Source organism: Nipponia nippon, unplaced genomic scaffold (genome assembly GCF_047370975.1).
Source record: "Nipponia nippon isolate SJK-2023a ecotype South Korea unplaced genomic scaffold, ASM4737097v1 scaffold_6, whole genome shotgun sequence".
In the NCBI taxonomy this organism is placed as follows: Eukaryota; Metazoa; Chordata; class Aves; order Pelecaniformes; family Threskiornithidae; genus Nipponia; species Nipponia nippon.
In genome coordinates, this window is record NW_028262380.1 from 29073210 (window position 1) to 29098084 (window position 24875).

Sequence of the window (24875 nt, forward strand, 5' to 3'; positions counted from 1 at the left end):
CAGCCTCAGGGTTACTTGAATGGTGTTTGGTTTCCTTTAGTGTTGCTGGAAACAGTTTTGAGTCTGCTTCTAAACAGCTTATTTGAAACTGTGTTTATTTTGTAGATATTTGCTGAGAGTTCTCCAAGGAACGTTGTTTCCGTCTCCAGTCTTGAGAGCCAAGCAACTTGACAGGCTGACCCCCGAGGAGCAGAGGGAAGCAATTAAGAGATGGAAAGATGACTGCGTTGTAAGCTGTAGAGTAGAGTTCCAGGCTACTTCTGGGTCTTCTGGGTCTTCCAGCTCAGCCGCAGGTGCCGTATCAGAGGAAGAAAGCACTGCCAGTGTTTTGCCAACATCTGAAACACCTTTTCAGGCCTGTTCAAGAGACGGGTTAGTGGAGGACACCTCCTTCTTACCAGACATTCAGGAGGAGTCTGGGAATACAAATGACTTGAACTCTGAAAAGACCGTATTTCTGAATTCATCAAAGGAGACTAATTCAGACATATTTGGCCGTAATAACTCAAGTGCCAAAGTCTCTGTGTGTGCTTCTGAAGAGGGCGGCAGTGCTGTCTCTCTAGCACACAAAGCAGGTTTGAATTCTGTTTTGTGTGAAGAAGATGCTTTAATGTATTTTACAAAGTTGGAATGCTAACTGTTTAAAACCCAAGAGTAATAACTGCTGATTTTTGCTACGTTGGGGTGGTTTTCTTCAGCCAAGGTAGATGATGCACATATTTCCTTAAAAGCTTTTTTGTTTATAAAGCTTTTCAATAATTTTATTAAGATGTTCAAGATCTAAATGGCTGGGTTGTTTTTTATATTTTTTCACACAGTAGACTTTGCATACTGCTTATTTCTTGTATGCAACGTTGCGCAATACCTCGTTATGGACAGGACATTGCATGAATATGGATTTGCAGGATCCAGTTCAGGTAAGCCAGCCTGCTCCCTTGCACTGCTATCCTAAAATCCTAGTGTTCCCTGGGATTCACCACTTGCTGAAATATGAAGGAAGCAGAAGGGCTGGGATGTAGCGTTACTGGTTGGCTTGTTGCAAGACTCCTCCAGTATGTGTATACAGTAATTGTTTTAACCGTTGTGGTCCAGTTCATTCACCAGGCTACTGCACGGGCCATCTCACTGCTGGCCAAACACTATTTTAACCATCAGAAGAGCGGCCCAGATGAGACATATGTGGCACGTGTCTCCCTCACCTCCCTCTTCCACAAAAAGAGCAAATCCTAGCACAGCCTTTTGTTCTCCATGATACTTCATCCTCGTGCTACACCCTTCCTTTTTGTCTCCATGTGCCGTTCCGTGTCATTCGCCACTGACTGGACTTCTTTTCCTCCGCACCCAACGCAGATGTTGGCTGCCTGACTTTTCTTCAAACTACCTCATGCCTGCACTGCAAAATTGTCCGCCAGTGCCAGCAGGTAGCTCCAGTCTGTCTTCAGGTCTTCTCTTATTCATAGCAGCCTCTAGCTGATGACATTACTTTTCTTCACTCTCAGGTGTTTTTACATTCCTCCAGACTTTTATAATAAACAGCTTAAGTATCTCTAAAGGCGACTCAAAAGAAGGTGTAGCCCATTGCACGTCCCAAATTTGAGCTCTGTTGATCATCTGCCTTGGAGATGTCCTGCCTCTGCCAGTTTCCCATTGCTCTGCACGCTGCACAGAAGCTGGCTGAGGTGTGTGTGGCTTCTTCTGGATTCCAGACTAAAATATTGCCTCCTTTTTACTTCCCTCCCCAAAAAGCTGCATGGCCAATTTATGGAGGAACTTAGGAAACTGTTTGTATCCACTCACACCTGTTGAAATGAACAGTTTCCTCAAACTGTAACTGCTAATGAATTATTAGTATTCAGCCCATTTTTTTGATTCTGTTTCTTTCTAAAACTTTCTGCTTTCCAATTGCCAAGATTGGTGTGTTTCTTTTTAGGCACCGTGTTTGGAGCAAGGGCTCTACTTTTTAACTGAACCATGAGCTTTCCATGTCAATGATCAACATTACATGTTCCACATCTTTTAAGATCTCTGAAAGAATTTAAACAAATGCTGTGAGGTCCGAGACAGCTGCTGCTATGCAAGACAGATATGGAGGGCACGCTAAGTTCATTCAAATGCAGGTCACCACATGTTGCCAAAAGTTTAAAACAGTTCTGTTTTCGAAAGGTAGAATGTAATTAGGGCTGACTCCATCCCTAGTGTTTGTGAGGAGAAAAATATTCTTTTTGTTTAGCCTGTAGAAGAAAAACAGTGGAAAGAGCCAGTGATGACAGCCATTTCTGCAAATATTTTTTTTTAATTTGGTTCAACATATGACAAAATATTTTTGCTATGTTCTAACATAAGGTTAGCGGGGACCTTTGAAGTGATGGCAGACATTCAAATTCTAAGAGATCATGTCGAGCGTGTTGGTTTGCAGTGACGGTTTTCAGATGTTTGTCTGTAGCATCCTCCTTGCTGCAGGGGGCCCCTTGCCAGGAGTGGACGCCAGGTGTCCCGAGTGAAACACCGCAGCTTTCTCTGCAAGCCACAGGAACTGCGAGGTGTCCAAGCAGATGCAAAATGGCTGGCAGGTTGTGCGGGGAGATGAGCTGGTACAAGGGCAGAGTCGTGCAGGAACAGACTTGCTGGGACTCGGCGAGGTCAGCTGCCCTGCTCCGCAGCCCCAGGGCAGCCTCGGCTCTACCCTTATCGTTCCTAGCAGACGTTCTTCTGTTGTAAACAGCTCCAGCGAAGCGGGCCAGGCCAGTGCTTTCCTGCCCTCAAAGTCAAATGTTGGGTTTGTTTCTGTTGTCTCACCTGAATGTTTCTTCTGCACCTTGAATCTATGGCCTCTCTGCACTCGTGGCCCCAGAGAACAGGTTATTCTGTCCTGTGGTTCTGCCAGCCTGTGACCCTGCGACTGAGGTACGTTGAGCTCGCATGGAGGAGCCCTGGGACTTGCCGTGACCTGAGGGAGTGCAGGGCTCGGCTCTCTCCCTGTCACTGTAAGAAGGAGGCGGGGGGACAGCCCTGGCCTGTGGCCTGCCCTCCTGTTGCCTCTGCTGCAGGAGCGGAACCTGCCAGCGGATTTGGCAGGTAGCTGATCACTTAGTCTGAGGAGTTCCTGTGTATCACACAAAAGCTGTAAGCATTCAGAGTAAGCTCTTCCGAAGTCCTCTGTGACTGTAAGCCGTGGCATCAGAGTAACTGCACGAAGAAACATGTGTGGCAGTCACCCGTTAGGCCTGGGGCCCGCTGCATGATGCCTCTGGGACGCTGAAATTGCTATTATGTGGCTTTTCACAAGCCTGGTCACCCCACTGCTCACTGCTCGTGTGGTGAGGCTTTCACGATGGGTCCTTAAATTGGATGAAGGATGATTTCATCTGGGTCTCAAAAGTGCCAGGCCCTGTGGGTTGCCTTGAAACTTTAGGTCCTTTTAAAAGTTCCTCTGTGCCGAGATTGTAAGGACTTCTGTACCGCTTGAGGTGGTACCAAATAACACACGCGCAGACATACACTATTTTTTTCTTGGTGTGTTGTTTCACTGCCGGTGTGTGTTCCTTAAAACTGTCCAGTATAGGTTGTGTTCTTCTAGAGGACTTTGATAAGCGGTCTACGTGATAGAAATCCGTTCTGTAAAACCCGATCTTTTCCTTTTTTCCTTTTTTTTTTTTTGTGGACAAATAGCAGAAATATCTAAGGGCTGTCTGCTGTGATCACTTGCTGTTTTTTACTGAAGGGGAGATGAGGGTAGTGAGTCTTTAATAAAAGCTTCAAAATGTTAATTGGCCATGTCTGACGTGGTGCCAAATGAAGGGTGCAAGCCAATCAGTCTCCTTTTGCTTCGCAGCAGCTGAATGTTTCCTTTAGGTTTTTTTTCGCAGTGGAGACGTCAGGACCCCCTGCGTGCTTCTGCACTGCGGCACAGCATGACCTGCCTTTTCCATTTGGAAAACAAGCTTTTTAAGATCATCTCACAGGTGCCTTCCAGATGTCAGGAAGGAAAGCACAGCATTTACACTTTTGTCAGTTTAAAACGAACCCAACCAACCACCTTCAACTCCCCAAACTCTGTAGCTACGCCTAGAGCAGCTTTAACTCACTTTTCGATGTGCAATATTTGAGTTACAGAAAAAAATACATTTTTTAAAATGGTTTTTTTCACAGCAGCCGCACCTGTGCTAACCATTTGCAGGTGGCAGCCAGCCGCAGCCTTTACTGAGTGTTTTCGCAGCACAGCGAGCGTTGGTCTGTCCCTGGGGCACGGATTGAGCTGAATGTTTAACCCAAGCTGTGGTTTTTCCCTCAGCTCCGCTGGCTGCAGCACAAGGCTGAGGACCAGCCGACACGGAGCACCCCCCGCTGCTGCCAGCCCTGGCTCTGCCGCTGGCCAGCCCGGCCCTTGCCCTCTGCGGAGGCTACCGGACAAGTTCCGAAGGTGGCCGTGTCAAGAACATTCTCAGAGCTGAATTTCAGTATGGTTTTTGTGCTGTTTGTTCCTGGTTTATTCTGGTTATGTTACTCTTGCCCTCATGGTCCTGGATACCTTACTGTTGTCTGCAGTGAAAAGGCAAATTTTAACTATTTTAAGTTTCTGCATGCTTATTATTTTGATTTCAGCATCTGTACATGTTGCTGAAATGCTGTGTGCCAGTTAAAAGGAGATGATTATTTCCAACTAATTGTATTCCTGAGGAAAGCCACAGAACAAAGCGTGTTCAGGGAAATTTGACTGCAGCTCTAGTTTTTCAGATGTTTCGATCCAGAGCAGTTGTTGGCAGTGGTATTCTTGGTAATATTCTGTACTGGAAGCATACATGCAGAAGAAACTATAAGTTGTGCAGTGGTGGTAGTGCCAGAACCTCCACAAGTGGTGTAGTGCTAAGAGGGCTGTCAGGGCTGCTTCAAAAAGCTTGATAAGGGTATGCAAACACCTTTTCAAGGCTATTTTTAGGCATTATTGCTAAAGTTATCGCTTCACACCTCCATATTGTCATTGAATCTCTCTCTCTAAAGATTAAAACACGTTTTCAACAGAGAAGTTACTTGGAAAATGATTGTAAATTTTTATTAGTACAGCTAGAAAGACACACATCTGCTTGACTGTGTGACATCATTGCTTCCATTTGGAGCTACAGCTGTGTAGAAGTAAAACCAACAATTGTTACCTTACAGTGAGGCTACACTTGTAAGAGAAACAGCATAACTGTGATCATAGCTGTTATGTCAGCACACAAGGAAAGGCTTGATACCGTGGAAGGAGGAGTATGTTCGCCTATTTCATGTGCACACATAAAAAAAAGCAGTATAAAAATACATTTATAAAATTACAAATTTCCTCTTTACATGGAATGTTGTGTCAGACGGAGTTGTGGGGAAGGAAAAGACCCAACTTGCTCCCTCCTAAAGCCGTTTGGGATGGGGCTCAGCCTGTAATTTCTTCAGACTGATCCCATATAGGAGGGGGCTGGACCATACATTGAAGCAGGGCTCTCCCTCATTTCCTGGGAGGGGCTGCTCGGAAACTGGTGGCAGGCCAAACCCCGTTAATTAAAATGTGTAATTACATATTATCATTTGGTAGTGCTAATATCTACATGAAATGATTATATGTACTCCAGTGCTTTACAAAATTCCGAGCTGCTAACCACTTCATCTGGTGGGGAGACGTCAGGCTGGGCTGTTCGGTTCACGGCACCTCTCTGTTTTTACTTCTGGAAAACAGACCTCGCTGAAATCCGCCTGTCACCAGAGACGTCAGAGGGACAGCAGGGCGGGCTGGCTCCCACAGCCCCTGGGCCGCCTACTCCAGTAACTCTCGGTAACCGGCTCCGGGATGTTGAATGGTGCTGCCCTACAGCTGCAGAGATCCTGGCCCCAGAGAAAAGCTGAAGTCAGGGACTGAGAGCTCCAGCTTCCATATCTGTGAGGCAAGGGCATCAATAACCTGCTTCAGCTGTCATCTACTTGCACTGGAAAAACAAGGTCACAGCTGCTTTCTCTCATTTATAGCTGGGGGAAGAGGAGCATTTATATGTTATAGTAAAAACAAAATCCTTAAAATATATATATATAAAAAAAACCAAACCCAGACCTGGCAAAGCCTAGAAGGGTTTTCTTTCTGAGCATGAAACAGTGATACCATAGTCATTTAAACAGAGTTTCAGAATCCATAACATAAACATTGAATATTTATTAATAATGCTGTCTAGAGTGCTGTCTAATAGGTCCAACATTAGGCATGTTAAAGGAGATGATGTGGAAATAAGAGGTAAACCTTCACTAAAGCAATAGTCAGATCTGTGTGGGTTAGCTGTAACATGGTTAACAGTACCTGAAATGTCCATTAGTTAGCTCTCTCAATGCATGTTTCCACATATGGCAGTCATGGGGTTGACAAGGCCCTGCCATATTGTCAGGGGGGCATGCCAGAGGTAGCAGAGAGGGTAATTATATGCCTTAGGCTGGATTCACAGCGAACCAGGCACAGCACTGAAAACACGCAAGTTTTAAACGCACTGATCCCCGGTGAAATTCATCCTGTAATCCTCAGGTTCCTGACTCCTCCTACTCTGGCCTCCCAGAAGCTGTGAGCTGCGCAGGATGTCACCCACAGCCGCCCCCTCTAGCACCATAAAGAGGTGCCCAGCTCCATCATCATGTTTTTCAACCAGACTCTCTTGGAGTGGAGGCTTAGCCTCTTACCTACTGCACAGAGCGCTCCACCAGCTGGCTACCAAGCACTTGAGCTCTTTGAGCCTTTGCTGATGAAGCTGTTGCATTTTGCTTAACATACTTCTAATATTCATTTGAACAGAAGCTGGAAGCCAAGTCTGCCATCATTCAGATTTCTTTCTGCCTTTTTGTTTCTCCCAATTGTTTAATCTTGCTAAGCAAAATGAAACTTTCAATGCAAGATACTAGAAGAGACCTATCCACAAATACCCAGTTTCCCAGCATCTGGGATACTGCTCACGCTGCGTCGTCTGCACTTTAAATCTGCATTTTCCATATCTCACCAGCTATTCAAAGTAGCTGACTCGGGGCGGGGGGGGGGGGGGGAAACGATTGCCGTGGCATTGCCAACCCTGTTATGTTTCTAGAGGGCTGGAGATGCTCAATGCACACTTTATAGGCTGTGGGGCACAAGTTTGATAAATGCGCTAATGGGTGTAGTGCTGTCAAGACACGGGTGTTTGCTGGATGCATTAAGACAGCGGAAGCTTCAGAAAATTAAGTGGCAGAAAACGTCCAAAGAGGCTGAAAAACTTAAGTTTTGGTCTTGGGTGCCTCACGTGGTAGTTACGGGTCTGTTGGCCTACTGTTCCCTCCCTCACCCCGCAGGGATGCCCAGGCTGGCTCTGGGAACAGAAGCTGTGGAGTCAGGATGGCGCAGGGTTATGCCCATGCAAGTTAGCCACCCCGAGGGACAGAATGCGTTAGCTCAGGCGCACCAGCGGCACCCGCCTATGTGCCTTTGGAGACCTGCAGGTGTACTTTGATGTGCCCTGTACCCCGTGGACATATGACCTCGTCGATCTCTCCCGCACCTCCAGCGTGTGGTGCGGCCATGCCTGGTGTTACCCTTGTGAATATACGTCCTGTCAGTGCCCTCTGAATGCACTGAGCTAATTCCTGATGACAAGAAGTGAGTGAAAATGCATGTGCGACTAACTGAATAATATTAAAATATGTTATCTAAAAAGGTTTTTCTAGTCTGTGCTACTGCTTAGTTTGAATAGCTGAAAGGCAGAGAGTGGCTGATTCTTTTCTTTTAAGCCTTTTGCTGTGTTTGGAATAGCACCACAACACAGTTAAAAGAAAAGTCAAAAGGATTATTAATTCTACCCCAAATATATTCACCAGCAGAGGGTTTACCGTTAACACACACTGCATATTCCATAGCTCCACAACAAGAACAGATAGAGCTTGAAACTCTTTTCATAGAGTTTCTGGACTGCAAAAGCTTCAGTGTTGAAGTGCTGATTGCTTTTTTCTTTTGTCTCTCAGCACAATTCTTACCATCTGGAGTTAGTTTAGCAGAAAGGTGTGGATGTATATTTGTCTTTCAATCCACTCAATAAAATGTGACACGTTACTGTAAACTCCAGGTCCCAAAACCTTGGAAAAGCAGACAGAGCCCCAAGATGTTAAACCAAACAAAGTCCAGCGCCCTGCAGGTTGCTCACACACAAGCGGTCCACCACTGTCACCCTGCAACATGAAAGAAAAACACAGTCTATAGGGGCTACACGTGGCCAGCAGTCAGACGGTTAAAGCTATGTCTCAGTTACTACAGCGATTTGCCTTTAATAAATAACTCAGCTGTAAAAACTGGCTGCTCTGCTGGACTATGTAGCAGCGCACAGCATTACCAGTATTTATTCCCTGTTATATTTGTACAAAAAAATTACCTGCAAAAGGCTCATCATACAAATAAAATGAAAATCAGTCTAATAGTTAACTAATACAGATAAACCTTAGCGTCTTCCAGCAGCATTTCATTATCATAGACAAATTCAGTCTATATTACACCAAGAGTAAAAACTGGGTTAAAAATATGTAAATAACTTGTCATTCCTATAGTAGATGAAGTATGCTATACCTAATAATCATCATAGTACTTTTGAATTCTAAAAGCAAGCCTGGCTGTGAGTTTCTCCTGAGAGAGAAGCCTACCATGCAAGAGTCCACAGTGCCAGATTCATAGCCAGCACACAGCATCCTGCTGGTGATGGTTTTCATGTCAAAGTATGACTGGCACTGTTCTAAGGAAATGATGCGAACCTCTCCTTCTTGAAGCTTGAAAGGCACTGAAAAACAGAATTAAGCATTAAACTATGCACATACAAACACTTAGCTATAATGGCTCTTTGAGATATAGGATAAATATTTCCATTAGGATAGATTATAAATATTTCTTTTTTTATATATATTAAACATAAAGCGAAAAGAATCCCCCTTTAGCACAAAGCTAAGATGAAAGCAGCTGGTTTTATGCACTGCTGCATCGCAGGATTCGTGATCGGCATGCTCCCGAGTCAGGAGTGTTGCATTCTGGAGCGGGCCCAAGCACATGGGGACTGGTGTGACGCTGTTTATCGTGCATTTGCACTGACAAAGGAGGGAGAGCACCTTTACACGATATGGTATGGGACTTTTAAGGTGGGGGCAGTATTGGCTGGAAAACATGGCAGGGAGGAGAGGTTTGACTCATTGTTCCATGGCACGATCTCCCTTCTCAGTGTCTCTGATGGTAAAGCTTGGTATAATCACAGCCATTTTGAGTTATGTTTGGGTAAATTTGCCTTAGTGTACCAGGGAATCAGCATTCAAAGGTTACTGAAATTATTTTAGCACATTCAGGAGACAACAAAGGACTCCTTCCTAGTCTAAACAGCTGACCGAGCTCAAATTCTAAGGACCGTTGTTCCAACGTAGGGCATGAAGTAGTAAATGCTGTGTAGCCATGATGGGTTCTGACACTTCATAACATAAAACCTTTAAGAATAACACTGAAACCACATTAGAGAGCAAATAACCTTTTTCCACTTCCTAGTGGTGCAAAAGCATTCTGTGGGTTTTTTTTCTTGCCATTACATGAAAGATATTTTTAGATGGGTAGAGCTCCTAGTAAACAGCCAATCCCTCACATGTGCAATTTAATTTTTGCCACACATCTGACCTGGCCACTACAGGTAAAGTCCCACTTGAAGCAATACTGAAAGGAAAATTGCCTTCTCCAGTGTACAGAAAGACAGCCTTCCCTAGTCATCGCTATAATAACGAAGAAAGAAACACGATAGCTAGAGCACTAACAGCGTTGGGGCCAGGATAATTTGCATATGATGCATGCAGAATTGTTTTGTCTAAACAAAGATTTACGTAACACAATTGTTCTTGTCATGGGACCCAAGGATTGCAGTGGCCACAGAACAAGAAAAACACACTAAGGTTCTGTCCAGAGAGATAAAAACAACACGTGGGATTATGCCTGCATGGAATAAATCGTGTCACAAGTCCAAAGTGTGACACAGAGGGTTGATTCGAGAAAATGTTCTTTCAGCCTGTATGCCGATGCTTGCAGTGCCTTCCGCTTTCACTGAACTAAGAATGTTGCCCCCCCGATGATCTGATACCTTCTCAATACAGTGCTGAATACAACCTAAACCAGTAAAATGATAACCAATCCAGGTAACTTTCTTGATAGGAGTTTCTAGATCCTCAACGTTGTTTTAAAATCAAGCCACTTGTCTAAGTAAGGATTCAGGAGCATAAATGCAGGCTGCTGATTTGGAAAGCTAGGCTCTAGTCAAGCTAGATCCCTTCACGGGTAGTTACAGTTCCCTAGTATTTAATAAGGTCTGGTAATAGTACAAATGGATAAAGCTTTGTAATGGGATCACTTATTTCATTAACTTAGTAGAAGGTTAACTTGTTTTTCCAAGAGTCCCAGAAATACTCATCTTACTTTTGTTGCCCATGTGTCCCCAGCCTGTGATGTAGCAGTAGGTATCTGGCCGAACCAACTGATCCTTGCTGGGCAAACAGACAGGTCTTACGTAGCTTGTCTCGTTGATATCCTCGTCTAGTTCCACAATGCTGATATCATAGTCTACGACTGCTCTGTTGTAGCGTGGATGGAGGATAATGGTCTTCACTCGTCGGGTCTGCATGAAGCCTGACGGATGATCAAGATTGCTAATCCCAAACACGACTTTCCAAACAGCTGCATTTTCTCTCCTTTGTAAGAAAGAAAAAAAATAGGAAATTTCAATCAAGAGCATGCTTTTAAGCTAAAATACCTGAGAATTTTTTTCTCCCTGACTTTTTGCACATTGCACTTTGCAAAGCATTGCCCATACAAATGCTACAAGAAAAAACAAATACTTGGGCATCATTACTTACAGCTAAGATCTGAGCAATGAAAGACAATGCTTTCCATTGCCTTCCTGCCTGGTACCAAACGAATTAAAGCTCGCACCTTCAGAAGATACGTAACCACCTATTAGTTGCTGTATTAAATGCCAAAGGCTCTCAAAATCATGCCTCGGATCCTGCCCAAGTCTTGGGTGCTCACATGCTCACTGGTGGGTGTGTACAAATTTCTCTGGGGTGACAATATTGTTCAGTAGTATGCTGCTGACAGCAGAAAGTCTAGCTGAAATCCCAAGAGAGTCTGAAAGAAGCAATTCTGTTATGAAATATAATCTTTTATGATAGCAATGGGAAAAGTCCCATATTTATTGGGCATTCAGTCTGTGCCAAGCATATTTCCTATGCCTAAAGTCACAGGTTACTTTGGCTCTTACAATTGTTTAAGAGTCTTTTGGTAAATATAGAAGATCACAAAAAAAATGATGCATATGATACAAGTGGGAAGACTGAACGAGCATCTGTTGAGACACATGAGAAAAACACAGACTTTATGAAAGGCTTCAAGAGTGCAATCTCTTGATTGTAACTGGTCACAGGATAAGTCACAGGTTCCTCATTAGTCTGTGATTCTAAAAACCCTCAAGAAAGTCAGCATTTTTCACAACTGATGAAAGACAGTTCCATGTAACTAAGCACCTTTGACAAGATCGAAGCTTAATCAAAGCAGTGTAAATCAAAGCATGCAATATTTCAGCTTTTTCACAGTACTCAACAGGATTGTAATTCCTCTAATTTGTAAAGAGATTTGGTTGCTAAATAAAGGCTATTTTTATCTGGAGTTGCACGAAAATTCTGGTATTTCAGACTATAATGATCATTTTACCATCATGATCAGTTTGCGAGTTTTTCCATAAAGTTACAAGATTCAGTGTTAAGAATATTCATATGCTAGTGTGTTTGGGAACACCATTGTAAAAAAGCATTGCTCAGAGCAATGAGCAGTCACAGCCAGAATGTATTGTCCTACAGTCAAGAAAAAAAACCTTAATGTCTTGGATGCTTTGGTGCACTGCATTTCCAAACCATCTCGACAAAACTCTGGGGACTATACTAATAAAACTAGCAAAGGACACGATGTTTAATTTATGCTCTCTACAAGTATTCTTGACTATTGGCATTAGTACTTTCTGCTGCATTACTGTTATATTGTCCTCATGTTTTGTATCCCAAACATCACATGAACTTCATAAAATACTTCACAAAATGGAGCGTTTTGTCTAAAGCACCAGAGCACTTTAAAATCTGTTTTAATTGTTGGCTTATCTGGCTGGCTTGGTAAATTTTTAGATACTTTATATCAAGAAAGCTTCGTGGCATCAAGAATGATCTTGCTGTTGCTGTATCAAGCTATACAAATGAAGAATTTAAAGATTTCAGGCTGCTGGGAACATACCCTCAAATCTATTCAGAGAGGCAGAAGAGAAAAAAGTTCATATAACTCTTCGATGAATTATTAAGCCAAAATATCTTAGTACTTTAAAGCATTTAGAATACAAATGCGAAAGAGACCTTTTACATGTAATATTCTGAGCTCACATAGATATTATATACCCCTAAATGAGGGGTAAATGAACAGCTCCAAAATGCAGCGGCAGTCTTTCTGCATTTGTCAAAAATAGGAGAATTTTTACTTCATAAATTTGACAGCTTCTTTGCTTATCTTTCACTAATGAGCGAAATCCCTTACCCGTGAAATTCAGTGGCAGTCCAATATTGCTGAAGGATCTACCTCTAAATCCTACCCTTTATTTTAGATCACCAGAAAAAATTCTTCCAAAGGTAAAGAAATATTCCAGATACTGCTTAGCTTTATTTAAAAATAGATGGGGAAAGAAGAGAAATTCCTTGTGCAGGACCCAAAATCAGATAAATACACTGTTCTTGTTTGTATTATTCAGGTTTAGCACTCAGTTTAGAAGGAAGGTTATCTAGGTTACTCTTTTAAGTTTTTCGTTATTACTTTCCTTCTCTCTGAACGGAATCCGTTCTTGAACATCCTTAGGGCTTGACATGATGTGATGGTCAGAACTGAGGTCTCTCCCATGTCATTTCCTCTAGCCTTTCCATTAATAGCCTCACACCTTGAGATACTCACACCATCGCCTGCCTGATGGCTTCTGGCTTGGACACAAAGGCCACAAACTTTGCCCCTACCACAAGTTCCATCAAGAGCCGGGGCGGGGTGGGGGTGGGGGGGAACCAACAAATACCAAAGAACTCAGTGTTTCAGAAATAAAAAGACAAAATTGAAATTATTACTGAAAAAGGGAATGATTAATGTTATAAAGAAATATCAGTCAAGAGATACTCGCTTACCACAGAATGTCTGATGGCTTCAACAGAAACAAAGGTGTTTAGTGTAGTCTAAAATAACTTCCAATGAGCAAGTACCAGTTTAAAGCAGGATTAAGCACTGATGACAACTGCATAGCAGAAAAGTACTTGCTAATTACAGCAGAAAACACACATTTCAATTATCTTCAGAAACCCAATTAAAAAACTTCTGTACAAGACAAAAGAAACGAGGTAATAAACTTCCCTCCAAAAGGGAGGTTCATTAAAAAGAAATGTTGGTTAGCACCAAAAAGCTGCCAATGACCAAGACAATTGCTAAGACATGTAAACTTCCTCTGCGCTCCAGACTCTCCATCCACCACAGGGCCTCAGATACTAGGAGGCACCGAGGAGTGGTTAATGCTGACTGTTTAATGATTGCAATCCTAATAAAGGAGTGGGGTGTTTATAATTAGAAAAGGCAGTGACTTTGACATGTCAGTTGCACTGTAAGTAAATACTCAGTTTTTATTTTTACTAATGGACACAGCATTTTTCCAGAGTAATTTCTACGCTGGTTCCCAGAATGATTTTTTTAATCTACAGCAGTTGTATGAGAGCTATAGGATTAGTGTTTTGGTCTTCTTCCTTTTCCAGTTTCCTGCTGAAAGCCAGAGCATCTTCATTTAGCTTTCATCAGTAGAGACACCAGCAACAAATAACAAAGCATATGAAAACCTAAGCTGATGCTGTTTTATACCATTTACTTTCTTTTTTATTCTCTTAAAAGCGGGCCTTGGTGATTTGCCATTCTGCAAAGGTCATCACCTACCCTCAGTGTGTTTGGTAGAGGAGGGAGGACTTGGTAATTCACATGTGCAAGTTATACGAACAGTAGAAGTGTCTGAGCCCTCTCACCCTTCAAAGCAGTGTGCCACTGTCAAGACCCATCTCTTTGCAATCAAAACGCAGCCACATATGTGTCCACTTGGCTCACTCTGCAGGGAGCATTGCCACGGCCACCGGCCTGGACGACTGGTCCTGCCACCAAGGATCCTCTTGTTCATGCGAGCAGCTGGGCGACGGCCACAGTCTAGTGAGGAACAGATGCAGATGGGAATTAATCGTTACCACAAAGGCAGCACATACAAGACCTTCTGCAAGATAACTGGGCACAGAACAATATTAGCAGTCATGAATACACTGAACAATACAGTAAATGAAGTCTTCAACAACCACACAATAACATCAAATACATTGAGCCATTTTCATCCTTCCTTTATATCAAAGGATTTGCTCTCGTGATATTTTGACCAGCTCAGCCTGAAATATTAACCAAGCTAAGTTTGGGATCCTGACTTCCTTTCTCTCAGGAGCTGCCCTTGGGAAGGTTTCCTGGGTTTATGTCCTTGTCTTTCTGTCAGCTAGCAACTTGTTTGGGCTACTTTGTACTGTCCATAAGAACTGCTTCTGGAAAATCTGCTCAGCAATAATACGGCTTTTCTTAAGCCAGGCACGAGGTGAGCGTCACACTGTTTGCTCAGCTACATGGCACCAAGCTTGCTTTGCCTGTGGAAACTACTAAGGGAGAATACTTGAAGATTCGAAGACATTCCAGTACTCTGTCCGTTCTACTTTATAAGCCACTTCCACTGGAAATTATACCAGATTCCCATCTGCCAGGCAGTTACTTTTCTGAAATAGTTAGCCCTTCACTTTTGTTTCATTTTATATTCTGGATTTGTAGGATGGCAGACTTATTATTTATCCTGTTTATACTCAGTCAGATTTAGAGAACAGAAGAACAGCACCAGTTTCTGCAATCAGCCTCCCAAGGGAGGATATGCTGCCATTGCATATATTCATGGGAATTTAGTGGTGAAGAAATAAATTAGAGCAAAGGTCATTTATTATTTGTAATTCTTACTGTGTTCACTTAACTTCAGAGGGCAAGGGATTTTAAGTGTACTTAAAGCAACATATGTAAGAAGCAAATACCTTTGACAGGCTCCTATGGGCTATTTTTTTTTCCTGTAAGAGTAGTAAATGTTTTGATTAGTTTCCCAAATTTAGGTGATGCTTTGTGATTAATTTCCCCTGCATCAAGCTAATTCATAATTTAAGTGTTCTCCAGCAAAGCTCTCCTTGTCTGTAGAACATGCTTTCACTGAAGATGAAGAATTTCTGCATTTTCAAACCACTTAAACTTGCACAATCTGGTGTGCCTACAAACTTGGTTGTAGCTTTCTACTTCACGTTCTTCTGTGCCCTTGAGCTTCAGAACTAAACAGATCACAGCTTCAACTCCCAGGCAGATAGCCTGCTAACCACTCTGGTGGGAAAGGATATTTTCAGCAGGAAGTTTTATCAAATTAATTTTTGGAACCTGACTGCTGACAGAATTCATTTTGTGGGAGCAGGACCGGTCTACTGCAATACACAGCCTCGTAGTCAAAAAATAAGAAAAGCTGATGAAATTGAATACAGTAGGGAAAAAAAAAATCCAATGCAAAACTGGATGTTGCAGAAGTCTAGTCAGATTTCAGAATGAATCCGCACTAAGCATCTGCATTTGTTAAAGTAATTTAACGCATCTTGAAAAACATCTTTGTTTTATATGCACGTCTGTCTTACCTTCTTTAGTGCAAAAGAGAGCCACCTTGCTTCTGCTTCGACACATCTGTCTAAATATTGAAACAAGAACATGGTGGAAATCTCAATTAATTGATGTAATTTTTGGTAATTTGCAAATCAGCACAGGTATTGTACTCGTTGTTGTGAACCAGCTGTTAAAATTCCCCCAAACTGTAAAAAGAAACACAAGTAGCTTCTTATGCCAGACCATCCATGGTTTCCAGCGTCTGCCTGGAGATAATTCAAAATATTAGTTCAGCTTTACAATGCATTTCATGAGTGGGTGCTACATATTTTGCAGACTACCTCGTGCTCTGGGCACCGATCCAGCTCTGAGGTCAGCTGGGATGTATACTCTGTCAAGTCTTAATTTATGGCACCTGAAAGCACAGAGATTGCCATTCTCCTCTTCCTTACAGCTGAAGGATAGAATTTCCTTTGAAATACCTTTGATAACAGATGATCTTTCATGCCCTAAAAGTTTGGGTGTTTTGAAAAATCCAGGAAGTTTGCAAAAGTAAGTATTAAAACGACAAAAAATTATCATTTCTGTTGAAAGTTTTCAGACGAGAAAGAAGTGTTTCTTTGTCAAAGGAAGGGAGATCCTTGTTAAAACAGCAAGCGTTGTTGCTCAACTAGCTGGCTGCCTTTTTGTTTCCACCACGTTTTCACTCCTACCATATACGTGCTTTTCTGAGGCAGGTGCAGCGCTAAATTAGACTGGATACACAGATTAGCTGTTCCCCAGGTAATTCTTTGAAGGCTGTAATCTCAGTAGGTAGGCAGTATCTTTAAAATTGCAACCACCTAAAAAGAAGCTGCATTTGATTTTAAGTCATAGATACTAATGTGGGCACAACAACAGAGTGGCAGCAAGCTCATCAGATTAGCTTGAATCTGTGATTTGACCAGACCTCTGTCCCTTACATTGCATATGCCCCACCCATATACTGTGCAAATCAGCCTACTTACTGTTCCTGAAAACACAGACCATAAAATTCTGTTTCTAGAGACAGATGACCAATTTCAGGAAAGAAAATTCTGTGCTCAGTTTTGAGGGGCATTTGTGCTCCATAAAAACAAAATACAGAATATAACTGAGACCAGCCACACTCACGCCTCACACTTGCTTCTTTGACTTATGAAATAGACAGCTCTAAATGAGAAAGCTTTTATGTGTGCATAGCCTCCACTGTGCCATTCCCTCTTATCAAAACTTTATGAAACTAGTGGTGCATTTGTTAGCTTTTGCCCAAGTTCCCAGTAGTCCAGGAGCCTGACAGCTCCTTTAAACATACAACATACCCCACAGCACAGACATTTTACGTGCTGGAGTTGATCCAGATATACACAGACACCTTGGAAAAAAAGAACTTACCAAAGGGAGTTTGTCATCCTCCATTGATAAGGGACTACCCACAGCTGTGAAATAAATCTCATTTACCTGTTACTTACCCATTCACTAGAAGCGCATGTAAAGTGGACGCATTTTTATTCTTCCAGTCTGAGTGCAGATTCAGCCATTTTTGATGCTGCATTTCCTCATTCTCTACTACAATTTCTGTCTTGGATGGTCCTCTGAAACAAATGAAATACATTCATAGACCTTCCAGTAGGTTTCTATGTTACAATTATGTAGGTGAAGAGGCCCTAATGCCTCCTGTTTACTCCAAAGATATACAGTTGAATGTTACGTCAAAGCCACGTGTGGCAGAATCGTAGTTAGGGGAATGAAATCACCCCAAGAAGCCAGGCCAGCTAACATATTACTGTCACTTATAGCGTATTTTCTGACAAGAACCAGAACTGGCATCAGGAACAGCAAGAGCCTTCTGATGGCATTTACTGTAGTGTATACATTGACATGCTGTTTCTACAGTTTCTTGCCTCCAAAGATACAAAAAATACATCTTCATATGTAGAAGACGTAAAAGAAAAAATATTTTCTTACATTCCTATCTTTGGAAATCCATTAAAATTTAACAGTAAAGAGCAGTCTGGGTCTTGTTAATAATACTTGACAGTATCTCTAAGTCCAGGCTGTCTGCTTTCCAAAACAGAACAAATCATGGGTGATGATGTCCTTCTGCAGCAAATTAACAGGAATATGAAAATAAGTTAGAATGGTTCACCAGGAGATATTTTCATATATCCACTTCCTCAATTTAGTTCTTGCCTGATGATAGACTCAAGCCGCTGAAGAAATTTCTGTTTTAGTAAATCTCAATTGCTAAATGGAAAAAAGAGCGTATTATTTTTTAAATAGCTTTACAAGTCATGCAACTCTCCAGCACAGAACCATCCATGATTAGCCATCAATCCCTGTCAATGACAAGGACTTTCAAGGACTGCTCTCCTGAACACTGGTCGAAGGCCAAATTCTAAATCCTAGTTCATGGAAAAGAGAATGAGAAAAGTTCAGAAAAACTGTGATGTGTCCTAAAACTTGCCTCTGAACCCAGTCTCTCATTGCAGTACCTAGTAATGCCAGCCAGGTTATTAGCTTGTCTTTAAGTCCGATTTTCTGTATTAACTATATTTCTTTTTAAATATTTACAGAAGTGCAGCATCCTTTACCCACTTGAGTGCATAAATTAACAAAGATCAAAGAATTCTGTTTTATGGTAAAGTTGTCAGTGCAACCATATGGAAATGTGTTCAACAGGGCTGGCAGAATTAACTCGGCTCTGAGGTCACGGCCCTAGATCCTGCCTGTTACATGACTTATTTTTCAGAACCTTCTCTGGGCATATTAAGCAAATACCATTCCATGATCTACTACCCAGATAATAACAAGCATTTTTAAAGACTGGGTTTTTTCCTCATTTAGAGAAAGCTGTTTGCTGCAAAAAGAGCTTTCTTCCTCAGTGCCTGCTTATAGCGAACACATAAAACTCTTCCCCTCTTCATTTCCATAATTTCCTTATTTCCCACTCTTTTTCCCACCAAACATACACAAACTTTTTTTCTTAAGATGACATTCTGCCTTATGATCTTCTGTAAACAATTATGTTCACCATTGCATAACTGTGTACAGTGATATTTTATATAGCTGTAAAGTGTCTGATCTATAAAATATGTAACTCAAAAAATGTGCAAAAACATGCAAATATCATGCCATCTGATGGATCCAAACATATATTATCCAAAATACCACATTATTTTGCTGAAACCCGCAGTTCTGAATTACAGCTTGTGATGCTATAATCATCATTAAGCAGATATGTACTTCTAAACCATGGCAACAACCTACAAGACACTTAAGCCTGTATGAAATTTTATAATTATTAATACAAGGTTTTATACTTAGTACAAGTAAAATTATGGCTATGCTTTTTTTCTGTGGTGGTCACAGCTTCATGTAATACATTCAAAACCAGTATGCCCTAATTTATATCTTTAGAATGCCTTCTATAAACATTTGTAGAGCGTTCCCCCCTTGATGATGTTTATGCAAGGTTTTCTTTCAGATAGGCAAGGACCACCACCTGTGTCCTTTCATCTATTTTAATTGGAAGTAGCCAGAATAAAGGGGACCCAAGAGCCTCATTTCTAGCTGAAGAAAGGTGTAGACAATGGTTAGCATTTGTGTAGAGACCAGAGCATACTGGGAATTGCCAGAGAATGAGAGAACACAAGCTAAAAATGTTAGAGGAGGAGTAAGAACTCAGGCTGGTGTGACCTTCTGGATCTGAGCCTTTCAGCGTCCAGGAAGGGGCCACTATGCAAGTATACATTACACCAGGGACTGTAAAGCACTCAGAGAAAAGGAGGGAGGTAGAGAACTGGGGACTCATTTTAGCCAGGCCCATCCTGTGCTGCAGAAACACAGCAGACAGCAGGTTCTACTCAGCCCCTCTTGGAGCTGTAGCACGCAATTTCTTCTGTAGACACACTCTAAAGAAAAGGGAAGAAGGATCTTTCAATGGACAGAACTGTGTCAACTCATGGTGTATAATTTCTTCGTAAGAATATTTTGCTTTACTGAGTTTCTTGCAGACTCCAACAACAAGGCTATAGCTGCTAATTACTTTAAGACATCAGTCTACATCTTTGAGTTCAAAATTAGCTCACTTGCCAATTTTTTATTTTAGTGGCCTGCCGAAGCTGACCTAAATTAAGTCAATCTGCATAAAAGTCATGTGTGGCCATATGTAATATCTTTCAAGATTTCAGGCAAGCCAAATAAAGAACCTTTTTTATGAAACACTTTCAGAAGGCTCTTTCACTTCTTTGCAGTTTTCTTCCTTTTTTTTTCCCTTTGGTTTGCCTATAACAGAACAGCTTTGTTCAGAAACTCTGTGTTGATTTTAGACTAATGCTTGTAATTATTACCTGTATTGCAACAATAAGCAAAATTGAAACCATATTTGTTGACTGAAACCATATATACCTGGAACACAATGTGCAGTTTTGAGGCCCCTCAGTTTAAGAGGATATTTGTAAACCGGCGAGGGTCACGCAGATGGCTTTCAAATTTCCTAAGGGCCTATGGCACTGACACACAAGGAGAGGTTGAGGGAACTGGACTTGTTTACTCGTGAAGAGGAAGGTAAGGGACAATCCAATAGCAACCTGTGACTACTTGAAGAGGAGTTAAAAGGTGATGGAATTAAACTCTTCTCTGTAGTGCTGCATGGTAAAACAAGGGGAAATGGCCTAGAGTTGCAGCTTTGGAGATTCATAGCAGATGAAAGGAACTACTTTTTCACTAGGAAGGTGGAGCAGCCCTGGGACAGAGAGACTGTGGAATCTCAATCCATCAAGGCTTCCAAGAGTTGACTAAACAGAGCAGTGGTTGAGCTGATCTCATTTTGGTGATAGTCCTGGTACAAGTGGGAGATGGACTAGCTGTTCTCCAGCTGCCTGTTACAATGGGGATTTTATGATTCTGTTGCACACTACAAATACACTGTAGCGACCAGTACCTATGCTGAAAAGCTTCATCTTAAAAAAGGCTAACAGTTACCAGAACAGATTTTTCACGCAGAAGAGCATCTTTGAACGGTACACTGAAATATCTACATCACTTAAGTAAGTTTGTTAGTGATACCTGCAAACATAAGCCATTCATACCATGGTAACAATAACGCACGCCTTTTGAGTGGTGATCTTTGGACCAGATCCTCCATCAGCCTTTCAAGATAATTTACAAATCCTACCTGAATCCACCTGACTTTATAACATCTCATTTTGCTACTTGGGTGGAACCATTTCGGTACTGAATATTATTTTAAAACCCATGGGGTTCTAAGAATCTATTAATGAATAGACCACAAAAATTTAACTGACTGTCTCATGTGTCTCATATTAAATATCTGCAGTAAATCTTTATATCTAAAAGAACTATGCTAAAGCTTCTGAGCTCAAACCACTCAAACATAACACTCAGTGAATACACTTTAGGGTGCCTGTAGTCTCAGTCTATGGAATTCTCCAAGACCATATCCAAAGTGCCATAGTTAAGTAAATTTACAACAGATGCACAACAAACAGCAATGTTTTATGATTTTTTTCCTCTCTACATTTAAAGTGATAGAAATACCAAGCTTAGTGGTAAAAGACAAGCATGTCTTTCACCTTGAATTTCATTAGGTCCTCTGCACTGTTTTCAAGAATGAAATGGGATTAGGACCTATGAAAAAAATCCTTCCACGAGGCTTTCGTACACTAAACAGTTAACCAAAACAGTTCACTATCAGAAAATTCAGCCAAAAGGAATCTTATGAGGCTATCATCTGATCCATTCCCATAATACAAAATAAGATCAACTCTATCTAAATTCTCTGTCAGATATTTTCTGCCCAGTTTGTAAAAAATCTCTAATGATGGAGAATCCTCAGCATTTCCAGGCAATATATTCCAGGATTTACAGTTAGCCATTTTTTTCTAATGTTTGTTCTAAATCTTCCTGCCTGCCATTTAAGCTCATTACTTCTGTCTTATTTCCACTGGAAATGGAGAACAGTTTATTCCTTGCCTCGTTGCAGCAGCCTTTTACATATTTGAAGGCTCCTATAGCTGCCTCCCTCGCCCTGACTGACCACCCAGAGTTTTCCACCTTTCTTCACAGACCATGCTTTCTAGGACTCTCATCATTCCTGCTGACCTATTTTGAACTCTCCCCATCTAATCAAAATCTAAACACAAGCTGAATACACCAGCGGGATTACATATAAGCACTGCTGGTTAATTCAGGCCATTTCTCCACTCTGTCAAAAAAATTTTTAATTCTAATCCTGTCCTCCAAAATGCTTTCAGATCCTCCCACCTTGATGTTGAATGAGAAATTATTAAGCGTGCTTTCCACTCCATCATCTGAATGACTCACAACAACACTGAATATCACCCCAGCCACACTGGGATGTGTCTAAGCCCCCCACCAATACATCTTTATGGTTTGACAATTAATCATCAACAGTCTCGTATCATTTCATCTTTTTCCATATCTCCTTACTTATTTCAAAAGTCATTCCACATAGTGTGAAAGTTAAAAATACCTCACATCTACTGTTTCTTCCCTATCCACAGTGTCTCTGCCTTTTCAAGGAATAGATTAAGGGAATCTGACATGATTTGTTATTGATAAATATACCATGTCTGTCATTAAGATCTTATACTTCTGTAATTATTTGTTGATAATTGAAGCTGGGAAACTAGTTTGTATATCTCTGCATCTTCCTGGTTTTCCCTTTTCAATGAAAGATTGCATACCTAACAGTTTTCAGCTTTATGTAGCCATTCCCCACAACATCTGAAAACTACTGGCTACCATTACTGGCAGCCATAATGGAGATCTATTATTTTCTTACTCTAGCCCTAATTCTTAAGTCTTTGCCATCTTAGAAACATGTTCTGCTGAGGCTTCTTTGTGGTTTTGTTTTGGGTTTTTTAGTCGCTTGCTTTGCTTTTTTTGTTTAATATCCCCGGCTTTTCTGATTCTTTCTCCAAATAATACTTATGCTGCTGTTCTATACCAGTTCTTGTAAGTTTGAACGACATTTCCACTCTCTCTAGAATTCCACTTCCAGTTTCAGGTCACTGTACAGCTTGTGCCTCAGCCAAGTTAGTCTTGCTGTTTCACAGAAAGATGTCTGCTAGATCTAATGAACATCAAAGGGCACATATAATTCTAACACATCTAATTTATTTAATCTAAGACATTTCCTTTAATCTAAGGCAATTTCAAAAAATGTTATTCAATGATTCTGCAAAATTAGTCACTCATAAAATCAGAAAGGCAAGAATCTTAATTTGCAGTAGCACTTATGTCTACCCGAGTGGGAAATTCTAACTTAGATTTTACTAATTTTTCAAATTTCAATTTAAAAATTAGATTATTCTTTTAACACATTTAATTTCAAGTTATGGATTCCCTTATGTGTGTTTAAGAGAGGGATTTTTACAATCAAAAAAGAGAAATAAAACCCAGCCTGTCTTCTACATTATAAGTGTGCTTGCAATGGGGAAAAGTAATGTTTAGAGTAATTTCATTACATAAGTTGTACAATGGACATAGTAAAGAAATAGTTTTCAAAGCATTCTAGCCTCCTACCTGCTGATCATTGTGCACAACAGTCAAAGTTTATAGAATAGTTTATAGTGAAACACAAGGAACATTATGACTTGCATACTAAATCATAACAAAAAAAAAACAAAATAGAAGGCAGGAACTAATGTTATGTTATGAAGTTAATATACTGTTCATCATTAAAAGTAACATAATTCAGGATACTTCTGTACAGCAATAGTTTTAATACCTCATTCTCCCTATTTGATCACGCAAAACTCTCTCAAATGTATTAAACTGCAAGTTTGGAATAAAGTGGATTCCTTCCCCCTTCAAAGTAACAGTAACATTCCTCTGTTCAGCTTCTATAATTCCATTGTTTTAAGCCTCATGTGACAGCAGACTTGAAAATGGAAGCCTTGTGTTATGCCAGAAGGTAATGAATAACGTGTGTATGGGCACTAATATAAAACAAATTAGGCCTATTTCAGAGCTGGAACAGCATCTGTTTCCTGTCTGTACTTACTTACTGGTTAAGATGTTTCTTGGTCTTGAGCAGAGTTCTATAAACTATGGCTGTGCCATAGAATATGGAGTAAAAGATCAAAACCTTGATTTTAACAGCATTGAAATCAGAGAAATCTGAAATTTCAATGTGAAAACATATGGAGACATAGAAAATGGAAATTAAAAAGATTCACAGCACTGACAGAAAACTAAAACATGTATGATTAACTAGTTCTTAAAATTTTTGGTGGAAAGTAGGTAATCCCTGTGATATTTCCAGGTTTCAAAATGCCTACAGTCTTATGTCCTAACTGAAAGAATACTTAACCCTATCAAGAATGAGTTAACATGTAACTACGCCAAAAAAACCTTTATATGCTTGCTTTTTCTCTGTCTTTTGAGTCTCTGTTAGTTATAGGATTCATAAAGTATGATTTTGTAGCTAAACTTAAAAAAGACTATTTTGGGCCATCTAAATTTAAAACTTCAAATAAAATATAGATTTTCTCAGTTGGAAGTCTTAATTCAAGTTCAAATTAAATGTAAAGTCCTTCATTTAAGGTTAATTAGCTTTTAATTTCAAAAAGATGAAGGATACATTTCAGAGAAAAATATTGTTTTGAAATAAAATTTTAAGTGATTCATTTTAAAAAGTTGAAACAAAATAACTTGACTTTTCAACCTTTTTTGCCCTACTGAACTATTCACTGAATTTGAAAAAAATTCGCTGTTGTTTTTGTTCAACATTGTCCTTACAGAATTATTATTCACTAAGAAATGTTCCCATAGTTCTACTGGTAACACATTAGCCAGAAAAAACACTTCAACTTGCAGATTCCAGAATGAATTTTCAAGACTGACAGATTTAATATCTGTTTGGTGTTAAACCGAGTAAATTTGATTTGGAAGCCCCTAGGGAAAAAAAATGGGGTTTATAATGCCATTTGTACAAGCTGTGACATAAAATAGTTGGAAAAAGGATTTGTGATCAATCATTATTAGAGTAAGAATGTTTCTTTTGTTGGCAATA

The 24875-nt window shown here is 40.7% G+C and overlaps 2 protein-coding genes across 8 annotated transcripts in view; one reads left to right on the forward strand and one right to left on the reverse strand.

Moving 5' to 3' along the window:
* ATP10D (ATPase phospholipid transporting 10D (putative)) overlaps positions 1-5841 on the forward strand; it is a 53709-nt gene extending 47868 nt beyond the window's left edge. The window contains exons 23-26 of one of the 6 annotated variants that reach the window (XM_087735585.1): positions 106-703; positions 819-917; positions 2444-4420; positions 5708-5744. In XM_087735585.1, coding sequence (XP_087591711.1) covers positions 106-637 — 532 coding nt within the window. In that variant the 3' untranslated portion in view covers positions 638-703; positions 819-917; positions 2444-4420; positions 5708-5744. Of the gene's footprint in view, positions 1-105; positions 918-2443; positions 4421-5707 lie in introns of those variants that run through there. The other 5 variants (XM_087735588.1, XM_087735586.1, XM_087735583.1 and 2 more) reach the window with 5 other exon arrangements.
* Positions 5842-5864: 23 nt separating this feature from the next.
* CORIN (corin, serine peptidase) overlaps positions 5865-24875 on the reverse strand; it is a 157396-nt gene continuing 138385 nt past the window's right edge. Inside the window, exons 17-23 of one of the 2 annotated variants that reach the window (XM_087735590.1) lie at positions 17284-17406; positions 15829-15878; positions 14113-14287; positions 10454-10725; positions 8662-8795; positions 8005-8196; positions 5865-5994 (exon numbers count right to left, since the gene is read on the reverse strand). In XM_087735590.1, coding sequence (XP_087591716.1) covers positions 8014-8196; positions 8662-8795; positions 10454-10725; positions 14113-14287; positions 15829-15878; positions 17284-17406 — 937 coding nt within the window. In that variant the 3' untranslated portion in view covers positions 5865-5994; positions 8005-8013. Of the gene's footprint in view, positions 5995-6160; positions 8197-8661; positions 8796-10453; positions 10726-14112; positions 14288-15828; positions 15879-17283; positions 17407-24875 lie in introns of those variants that run through there. The other variant, XM_087735589.1, reaches the window with a different exon arrangement.